Below are 10,938 nucleotides of genomic sequence, written 5' to 3' on the forward strand. Positions count from 1 at the left end.
AGGCCGAGCACTCGTGGGAAGCACTGGCAGTGTTCAAGGAGTAACATAAGATTTTTACGTATGTATGTATGTTAGCCTAAGTTAACTGACTCACCTCTAGAAGCTGACATGGTAAGCTACAAGTCTTCCTTAAAAAAAGTCGTTTTCCACACACGTTCCATCATTTTAGCCCCCTCCTTGTTTTTTTAAAGCTGTACAAAAAGCTTTAAGGACACTTACTTAAATTACTCCTCCATTAAGTCAATTAAAATACTGCAATTTAGCCTAAACCAACAGGGAACTCCCCAGAAGAATTTAGACTGTTTTAAAGCAGCACGATGAGCCTGCGAGCAGTAGGCTGTGGTAACAAGGCAGGTGCTGTACCTACCCCATAATTCTGTCCCTGCAAGAACAAAAGCGCTAACAAAAACCTCCACCTTTTCCCCATCCAAAGCAGTGTGACTGTCAGAGCTCATTTAGCCATGCAAATGTAACTTATCCTTCACTGGAAAAACATACAGAAAAGCTTCATCACAGGAAGACTGTAGTGACAGCAAGGCCTTTTCAGACACTGCCCAGTGAATTTCCAATCCGTGGTTAAAACAAAGCAGATGTGCTTTTTAAAATCAAGCCTACATTAAGTTCTTCACTGCTAATAGTTTCTAAAAACTGGATCCTGTTTGGCTGATGAATGCTAACAATATAATTAACTGCAATAAGACAACCTTTCTCCTTTACTTTCCTCCCCAAATATTCAGTGTAACTAGAATCATGAAACAATCTCTACACTTAAATTTCCATGCGTAACCGAAGTATGCAAGTTTTCTGTCGCCACGTTTTAGAGGCATGCTAATATATACTTCAATCAGTTATTCTTGGAAATAAGCACAATGTCATCAAATGAATTTCATTTTTCACCACATCTGAGGAAAATTCTGTTGCATAATTACACACTTTCACCTGTAGTAAAAAAAACCCAACAGACTTTCCATCTATGCGGAGAAATACAATTTATTTAAATAATCTCTGATCTGGGTCTTCTTGTACAAAAATAAATTCTTCAAGAGGGGTTTGATGATTTGTTGGCCAACAGCTTCTCTCACATGTGTAAACTATAACAGTTCCAAATTCCACTGCCAGATCTAAAAACAAAGCAATAAAAGTATGTAACGTAAAGGTATGAAAAATGATATAATCAGGAGCTATTGCTTATTGCTATACTTCAATCTTTGCCAATTCAGAAAATATTGTTCATATTCAATCTCCTACATACATAGCATTTTCTAATTTTAAAGATTTTAAAGCAAGCTGACTCAGAATTTTCAGAGAGCTTCTTAAGTGTCTGCAGTCTTATCTGACAATATTTATTATTTTCCAAGGGCTCATTTAAGAGGCAATAAAGGCAAACTACTCCCAAGGTCATGGAATTATCTATATTGCTGTTATTAAAGTTCACTAGTGAGCAAATAAAGTTGCAATCATAGAGTCTCCATAAACCAGAGTTATATGTTTTGCTTAGTGAAATCTGTAATGGAAACAAGAGTGGATTCTATCTAAGATGATCACTGCAGTTAAGCACATCCGTGTGTGTGGTTAGCAAGAAAAAACCCCAATTGCAGTTCACTAAATGTTACCAAGAAGGTGACTGTTTCTAGTATTCATTCAGCTAAGTCAAAGGTCAACACCTGAATCACTCTCGAGCATGCTAACCAGCGCTGGCATGAGTTGAAATTCAAATATTCTGTTGCTTCCACAGTTACTGCAGGCTGGAATGCCTTTGTCAATGTTGGCTGGAGGACACGTTATGAATAAAGGCTGGCCGCCCCAAGAGTATCTAAGAAAAGAAAGGAAAAAAGTAATTATTTTTTTTGTATCTAAATTTCACATGAAAACTTACATGTTGGCAACAGTGTTCAGGACTCTCTGAAACCTCTGAACTTGCTCGAAGTAAAAAGCATTGTTATAAGCCAGAATTGTTGCCTAAGCTTCAGATGAGTTATTAAACAAAGAATAAGGATGGGGAGGGGGAAATACTTGGAAGGTCAACACTTGGAAAGTCTTAAGGAAAGAGCTGGATTTAAAGGAGACAAATGCTTTGAATTGACACCTCCAAAATATGCTGTACCTAACTCATTAAATTAAGCAAACTACACTTTCCTGAAAAATGGAATCCTAACCAGTGGCAGTTGAAGATATTCAACATAAAATAGGTCTCAAAAGCACTGTAGTTATGCCACAGAACCAATGTTTTATTTATAAGAGCTACCATAGCTCCACAACTAATAGGAAACCAAGATCGAAGACGCTTTCCACTGAATGCCAAGCAGGGGATTCTGTGCTGTGCTGAAAGCTCAACGGAGATCTGGCAGCCCAGGAGAAATGGGGGTCTAATAGGCATCCTCGCAATACCCAGGAAGGGCAAAGGGAGGGCTACATAAAGATTATAACTAGTGGTAGTCATAGGGATCACCAGAGGTGGTGCTTTAGAATAATGGAAAACTCAATGAGCGTAATACTGCAAAGTGACAGATCCAGTGAAAAAAAGTTGTTTGAAAGTGTTACTTGCACTCTGCATTAGTGCATTTTCTGTATAATCTTTGATAGATAATTAACGAAGTTTCTAATGTTTCTTATCTGTGTAACCAGCCCCTCAGACTTTACCTCCTGATCAAAAAGGTACCAGTTAGTTCCATCTGGTCTGGAAACTTGATAAACAAAGGTCCTATCACTACACTGAGACAGCTTGACCAGACAGGCTGCATTGGACTCTCTGAAACAAAGAAGTTAAAAACTAACACTTGGTATGATCCATTAAAACCACGTGTATTATCTGGTACTATGAATAATTTATGATTTGAACTTTTTGTTATACTTTCATTCAGAATTAACTCCTCTTTCAGGAAAGTAGGTGTTCTGAGGTGAAACCTGCTTTTGTTCTATGAAAAGCAACAGATTTACAAGAACTGAAGACTGCAGGGTTCCCAGAGGTAATCACAATAACCTGCAGAACTCAGGCTTTAAAATGAGTAACTTCTTACTTCAGTAACATCTCAAGGACTGAGACATAAGCAATTACAATAAGGTTACAAAATTTCAGAGGAGCAGATAGCCTTGGAAATCTATCACAACAGCATACCACTGTGTATTATACTTCCACCTTAAAACTGTCTCTTGAAAACCTCTATGCCTGGATTTCAGTGAGTCTTCAAAGACAGACTGGGTCTGTTCTCATCAGGTCTTATGTTGAAGAAAGTCTCCCATAGCCAGATCTGGGGTCTCCAATCCTGCTTTGCTTCTCATCTACTTATACGTTGTATAAAAAAGCCCAACCAGGGACTTAAGTCTGACCACACAGGCATGGTAACAGCCCTCAGCCATTTTTTTTATTAAGAAACAAAAATATACATCTATTCCCAATGAAATGGTTTATTCTGATGTATTAGTGATCCATGTGTATGCTCTTAATCTCCCTGTTGCAACCAGATGATCAACATACCTTAGAATCTGTTCATGACACACAGATATTCTTTTCATAAATTTATGGAATGTGTGGTCCCTGCTTTTGACTTCAGTCTTCTCATATTTTTCATTATCACCTTCACCTGCAAAACTATAAGAAAACAAGAAAAGAAACAAAATTTTCAATAAGGTTTTCAGTACGATATGCATGCTTTAAATAAGCAATGGTTACTATACATTATTAAATTATACTAAGTACACTGAAAAAAACCTCTACACATTAAATTAAGAGGCAATTCCTGTTAGAGGTTGCAAGTGAACATTTTGCTTCTAGTTCTTCGGTTTCTGGTGGCAACAGTGTTTCAAACTACCACATGAGATTCAAATCCACCAGATACCTGCTTATTCCTTAAAAATATCATTCCTTTAGTAACTTCTCAGAAGTTTTTCTAGTTTTTAAATTACAATGTTGTCTTTTTGAATTTTGAATTAAGTGTAATGGAAGTTCTACGATTCTATAAAGGTCAACAAAACTCAACAGGAACACCACTACTAAAAAGCGTTCTATATAGATTCTGCAATTGACAGTAGCTTTAGTTATCAAAAAATTAAACGTTGTCCACAATTCATGAAAAGTCACTGTAGGTGTTAATATAATCAAAAGAGAAATGGTCTGGAGATAAGCACTCACTGTGATCACCTAAGTTAATACTGAAAATATTTTCAGTAACTACATTCAAAAATTGTTTTTCAGACAACCTTTACAAAATCTTTGGGAGTCTTACCATCATCCCAGTCTCTAGTCAAAATCCCTAAATAATTAAACTCTTAAAAATGCCACTGGAATACAAGAAAAGCTTTAGCCTTGTAAAGAAAAAAAAAAGTCAAATGTCACAATATAAACTCATGCCATTTAGCATAAGATATTGTTTAAACCACATTGGTTCAGTTTCAGAGACTGATGGTCCACTGGTCTACCTGGAGCCCAAGGACATTCCAACTGCTCAGTCACTTAGAAATAGATGCAGCTCTGAATAACTCAAAATTTGACAGAACCGGGTGCATTGTTATGTTCTTCCAGCAAATTACTACACACCAATGATTCCTGAAGGGCTATCCTGGTTTCATCTGGGATAGAGTTAATTTTCTTCCTAGTAGCAGGTATAGTGCTGTGTTTTGGATTTAGGATGAGAATAGTGTTGATAGCCCACTGATGTTTTAGTTGCTAAGTTGTGCTTACACTGGTCAAGGATTTTTCATCTTCCCATGCTCTGCCAGGTGCACAAGAAGCTGGGAGGGGGCACAGTCAGGACAGCTGACCCCAACTGGCCAAAGGGCTATTCCATACCATATGACATCATGCTCAGTATAGAAACTGGGGGAGTTGGCTGGGGGGCAGGGATCGCTGCCTGGGGACAGGCTGGGCATCGGGTCAGCAGGTGGTAAGCAACTGCATTGTGTATTACTTGTTTTGTATATTCCTTTATCGTCATCATTATTATTATTTTCTCTTCCTTTGCTGCCCTATTAAACCACCTCTATCTCAACCCATGGGTTTTACTTCCCCCCCCCCCGATTCTCTCCCCTGTGCCACCCGGAGGCGGGGGGGGGGGGGAGGGTGAGCGAATGGCTGCGTGGTGCTTAGCTGTCAACTGGGGTTAGCACAAGGACCCAGTTACGAACAAAAACCATTCAGATTTAGTGAGAGTCAGATTTAGATTATTAGTCAGCATACAGGAAACTACGTAATCCCTTCAGTTTCAGCATGAAATCCAGACCTGTTCTCACCTTTCTGACATCAACTGTTCCAAATCAACACCCTCTCTCTGCTGATACTCCTTCAATAGCTTATCTGCATGATCTGTATCAAGGAAACCAGTGTAGTCTTCCTCATCCACAACATTAATGTAAAAGGGCTGGAACACAGGAGCTGAACTAGACGTTGCCATTACCATTCCCTCACTGACTGGAGGATGTGTATTCAGGGAACCTGACCCATCCGTAGCTTCAGACAAGCGAAGCTGTTGGAACTGGGATGCACACTCCACCTCTCTGGACAAGGAGCTGCTCACCGCTTCATTTAAGCCAAGCAGCTGAAGGGAGGCACACGCAGGAGATTCTGCTCCATCACAGACTCCCCAGTCATCTGCTTCATCACACCAATCCTTTGCAGCAAAGTTCAATTCTTGTTTCTGAGAAGAAAAAAATAAAACAAAAAAAAGGTAAAAGAACATTGTCAAGATCAGCCACCTTAACACACTTCAAATACAGTCTCATAACACATGAGAAACCTAAAACATTGACTTAATGCTTAGTGTTATTTTGCCTGTTTTCCTCACAGTGGTAGTTACCAGCATACCCACATTTACTTTTCACAGCAGCTCAGTTATAGCAAGAAACACCTCACGCTGGAGAAACGGGACAAGAATTCATTGGCTTTTTGAATGGCCTTTGTACATCATGTTGCCATACCTTGGCTGCTGGCATGACCACTGACAGCTCGTTTGGGTATGTTTGTGTGAAGCACAGTTACTGTACCACAGGTAAGCTCAAAGGGCAGAATACAGAGGAAAATAATAATAATAACAATAACAACGATGATGATGATAATACCATCATTTTATCAAAGTATAAGATCATTTACCACAGACCAAAATTTCATATTGCAAATGCACCAGCTGAATAAACACTTTCTGCCCGTCATCATTAGTTTGACAGCCATTCTCCTCTTCAGGTCTTCTCAAGCCAACATGCAGTTTTTCTTCACAAGCAAAAATACCAGAAGTATATTAACAATAATTGAGTCAGATTAATTAAAACTGATGATAAAATTTTCAAAAATCTATTTAAATTAGAAAATAAATAAAACATCTTAAAGATCCAAACCTAAACAGTATAGCCCAATCATTTAAAGTAAAAAAATAATGTTTAGGTAGCTCAAGTAATCAAAGTATTAAATATCAGTTTTGACCACCCAGTTGGACTGCAATCTCCACTTTAAAACAAGCCTAACGTAGATCACAAACAAGAAGTCAATCTTCTAGTAAATAACGTGTAGCACTCACAGTGTCAAAAACTCCACAACCATGACCTCTCCGCCTGACCACATACGTGACTCAACACCAGCATATAGCATAGCTTCTCGAGAAAGGTTACGGTGTCTTAAGCAAGTATATACAAGTGCGAAACTCAACTGCGTTTTTATTTTAAAACCTCCTCAAAACCACACTTCATACAGCACACTGAAACAAAGGACAGAACCCAAGAAGGCAGTTTGCTAGCAGTACCTGTTTGAGGCTGCAATCTTGCGTCTCCTTCTCTTGTGCCTGCAAATACTGGGAGCGCAGTACCTTCCAGCTGTAACATGCCGCGTAACAAGAAGAAAAGACACGTAAGGAGCAGAACGCTGGAGCCGAAGCCGCATTTATCAGTCGCAGCCGAGCTGCGCGGGCCCGGGAGGCCCACGGCGCGCTCACCTGCGGGCCGCTCCCCAGCAGCCCTGCCCGGCGCAGGCGAAGACGTTGGCGACGCGGTGGAAGGGGGACCCCTCCAGCGGGCAGTACACCTGCACCAGGTGCGCCAGCGCCCTCCCGCACACCCCGCAGCAGGGCGCGCCCGGGCGCACGGAGGGCACCCAGTCCTGGAAGACGAACAGCACAAGGCACGGCTGGGGACGCTGCGAGGGCGCCCGGCGCCTCGACCGGCCTCCAGGCTGCGAGCCCCCTCGGGGCAGCGCCCCTCCGCCGCCATCCTCCCCCCGCCCCGTCCGGTCCCGGCCCTACCGCGGAGCCGCCCAGCTTGTTGATGGCCCAGGCGGGGGCCTGCCCGCCTCCTCGGCACGGCCCCACCATGGCGGCGTCGCGGAGCCCCAGCAGCACGGGCGGCCCCGCCGCCATAGTCGCGCCGCCCCGCCCGCCTCGCTACGGCGGCCGCCAGCGGACACGCGCCGCCGGATCGCTCGCCCCCTCCAGCGACCGCGACGCCCCGGCACCGCCCGCTGGCGGGGACGCGCGTGTGCGCATGCTCGGGGGGGAGTCGGGCGGGGCTTGGGCGCGCCCCAGCTGTCCCCCGCCCGGGGCGCGGCGGCCGTGAGGCGGGAGAGGCGGGAGAGGCGTGGGGCGGCCTCGCTCCGCAGCCCGCTCCCCGCCGGAGCCTGCTCCCCGCCCCGCGCCTCACGGCGCGGCCGCCCCCGAACCACGTCCTGTGCGGCTTGAGCGGCCCCGCAGGGCGCCGCGGTCTCGTTTACCACCATTAAAAAGAGAGGTGATTCGGTCTTGGTGCCGTGTCTAGGCAGGCGTGTGAGAACGTACCCCTTCCGAACAGAGCTCGTCCAGCACTTCACAGTTGCTCGGCTAAGTGCGAGTTCCTCGCCTGCGGCGTTGCCTGCGGGAGACAAGGAAATGGCGGTGAAAGGGCGAGGCGAACGGTGCTGCACAGCGCATTTGGCGCCTTTCTGTTTCGAAACCGATGTAGGACGTCATTCCGACGTCGCAGGAGCTTTGCATGAATATGCATCCCAGAACTGATTCCAGATAAAGAAGATCGTGGAAGGTCATGAGTCCAGTACTCACAAGAATACTAAAATTTCTTATTTTGCTAGAAATGTTTTTATCTTAGCAGTGCTCAAGTACAAATGATGAGCAAACAAATTATTTGGCAAACCCAGATACCTGCCAAGAAGGGCTTTCCAAGTACAAGGCCAATGTAATCGGCACGATCTGCTTTTACAAAGTTTGAGTTTGAACATTTAGTTGAACTTGGCTGATGCTGAAATTCATAAAAGTACACTGGACTGTCTGATAGACAAATAAAACACGTAACCAAAACGCAGAGCCTAGGTCCTTCAGTGTTACCTGTTAAAGCTCCACTTGGAAGCAAGAGGTTTGCAGGAGCTCAAAGGGGAATTACCTTGATACCTGCTCAGGTGTTAATACCAGTCAGCAATGCCTGCTGTTTTCCAAATGTGGAAATCACTCACATAAAGAAAACAAAATCTGAATAATCTTGTGAGTTTTCACAGGATTATCTCAAGCTCACGGCTCTATTCCCTTCTGGCATAGGTTATTCTCCTCAGATACATGTAGCGTCTCCTGGAGCTTGGGGACCAGCCGCAGGGACCCTGAACGGATGGACTCTCTGCAGAGCCTGAACTGCAACCTAATGCCCCCCCCTGCATCTCGCACTTAGTTCAAGGACATCACAGTACATGGGGGAGTTCTGCAGCGTCCGTATCCAAGAAAATGAAGGGGGAAACAAAGCAGGGACAAGTGCAGGTCTGAGGTACCGACACTCACTAGATAAAAGTCAATTAGCACATTAAAATTGCCTCTTACTGTGAAAGACTCTGTGCTCTTTAATGCTACATTTTTGTCCAATCCTTTTGCAAAAGGAGGATATTTCAGCACCTGCAGAGTAAAAAGAATGTTTTCTGTGAGCTCCTATGCTCCTGAATAGTTAATAAATCAACATATAAATAAAAGGCATTATATGCATCTTACAGTTGGAAGCAGAAATCCAAATTCATGGTTCGTTACTCCTATCATGAACAGGACTGCATCAATCCTTTTTTCAGCTAGTAGCAGTGATGGGTTTTTAGGGAAAAATATACTGTCCACAACTGCATCAATAAAGAGAGAATGCTGGAGAAAAAAATACCCCTTTGTTATTTACGTGTTGGTTTTGCTTGGAAAGATAATTCAGCTTTCTTAGTATTGACCTTAAGAAATCACCCAAGTGACCTATTTTTAGTTACAATACATAGTGTCAAAGGTAACTAAGTTTCAGGCCTTGTTCTGAGTTTCTCTTACATAATTTTAGTACCACACAAGAATTTAATACTGAATGGACAGTGACTTGTTAACCAGTTTCTAACTCCAGCTTCTTAGGGTTGAATGAGTAACAGGGTCAAAATAAGCTCATGTGGCAACATTGCAGAAGAACTGAAAAGCCAGCACAGTGATACAGAAAAACTGGTTATGGCAACAGGTAAAACAGCTACTAACAAAAGGTCAGTTTTGCAAAAAGAAGAGCTTTCTCAAATGACTGTACTTCCTAGAAAGGTTGCTGTATTACTTCCTCCAATATGCATTCCTTCCTTCTTGCACACTGTATTAAAAAATCAGCCAGCTGCTAGGAAACGCCTTGCTGATGACACAAAGAACTGTGCAAAGCTGGCCAGTTCCATTTTTGCAATTTTAACTCTCCTGTCTGGTATTTGTGAGCCTGGTTCATAGTCATTCCCAGGGGAAAAAAACCCCAACATTAATTGTTTACATTCCTGTGATGAATGCACCTCTACCCTGAAACGCCTAAGAACAGACCACAAGGAGGGCGGGGAATGTTCCTGTTCAGATTCTTCAGGTGCAGCATTATTGTTCAAGTGCACTGTTGTGAAGTCCTGCAAAAGCCAAGCAAGTGTCATACAATGGTTTTGCTTCAAGTTACCTTAGTCCTAGAGAAGGGTTTATTCTGTCTTATAAAACAAAGTACAGCACTAGCTACCACTTTTAGAGTTACGTTTACAATCTCTTTTGCTGTTTTTTCTCTGAAGCACTGAACCACTGCAGCTGAATCAGGTTTTTAACAGCCAGCCTGGTTGCAATTCTCTGCAATCAGTGTAAGAAGACTGACAATTTTCTTATATTAACTATGCTACTTACTCCTCTGTGGGCAGTACTTTCTTCAGCAACTGAGTCACAGTGAACAGTCATCAGTTACACTGTGCTGGGAATGCTAAGTGATTTTGCAGAACTCCAATTCCTTCCATCACAGCTGAAGACCAGAGTCATGTTTCATGTAAACGTTGTGACATAAATAAGTTACAACAGCATGCACGATACCGAGTATTTGCAAGTTTGAACAAAGCAGTATCATAAATGGGTGTGCAAATGGATTTTTTTCACAGGAAGCATCAACGTGTGGAAAGCTACAATATTAAAAGGTCAGTAATAATATTGAATACCATTAAAATACTAACATGTGGAACAATATACATTTTTAAATTACTTACTTTAGCTTGTTTTTCAGGACGGTCAGTTATCAGAGTTCTGTCTACAACTCCGCTCTCTGAGATAGCCCTATGGCACAAACCCTTTCCCAGAGGAGAGATGACCTGAGAAGCAGGAATGGCACATAACAAACGTACTTGGTCACAGACTTAGAAAGGCAATTATAGAAATTATGCATAACTGATACATTTTTTAAAAAGGTTAAGTGTTCTATTGACGGAATGTGAAAAACAGAACAGCAGCAGCAGTTCTTGCTGAATATTATCAACTAAATATACTGCTAATAATTTATTCGAATATAGGTGCACAGTGCATACATTTGCATTTAATGTATACGTACCTTGAGCCAAACTGGGTATCTATACCAAGTGACCATTAATATTAAAGATATAAAATAAAATGCGGTTTGGAGCATAATGTAGGAATCTGCTACTTAAAGGTAACCTATACGTTGTGGCCCTAGTATTATTCCTTTCTCAACTGTTTGAAAGCA

At 42.5% G+C, this 10,938-nt stretch overlaps 1 protein-coding gene across 2 annotated transcripts; it reads right to left on the bottom strand.

Annotated features, from left to right (window-relative positions):
- Positions 1-980: 980 nt before the first annotated feature.
- Positions 981-7,419, bottom strand: PDCD2L (programmed cell death 2 like). Of its 2 annotated transcripts, none has more exons than XM_072872764.1 (7): positions 7,221-7,419; positions 6,726-6,795; positions 6,090-6,199; positions 5,227-5,630; positions 3,476-3,589; positions 1,665-1,813; positions 981-1,121 (listed from the first exon to the last, which is right to left on the bottom strand). In XM_072872764.1, exons 1-7 carry the CDS (start codon positions 7,332-7,334, stop codon positions 991-993), a joined length of 1,092 nt encoding a protein of 363 aa, XP_072728865.1. In that variant the 5' UTR covers positions 7,335-7,419; the 3' UTR covers positions 981-990. The 2 variants fall into 2 exon arrangements, with proteins under 2 accessions (XP_072728865.1, XP_072728864.1); XM_072872763.1 differs by lacking the exon at positions 6,090-6,199 and adding an exon at positions 6,915-7,078 and having other exon boundaries at positions 7,221-7,416.
- Between the last annotated feature and the right edge of the window lie 3,519 nt (positions 7,420-10,938).

This window comes from Ciconia boyciana, chromosome 9 (assembly GCF_034638445.1).
Source record: "Ciconia boyciana chromosome 9, ASM3463844v1, whole genome shotgun sequence".
In the NCBI taxonomy this organism is placed as follows: Eukaryota; Metazoa; Chordata; class Aves; order Ciconiiformes; family Ciconiidae; genus Ciconia; species Ciconia boyciana.

Excerpts from the sequence above, each read along its gene's own strand:
- PDCD2L (XM_072872763.1), bottom strand. The coding sequence starts at position 7,334 with ATGGCGGCGGGGCCGCCCGTGCTGCTGGGGCTCCGCGACGCCGCCATG. Across the intron at positions 7,079-7,220 it reads ACAAGCTGGGCGGCTCCGCG|GACTGGGTGCCCTCCGTGCG; the intron begins GTAGGGCCGGGA and ends TTCGTCTTCCAG. Across the intron at positions 5,631-6,725 it reads AAGATTGCAGCCTCAAACAG|AAACAAGAATTGAACTTTGC; the intron begins GTACTGCTAGCA and ends TTTTCTTCTCAG.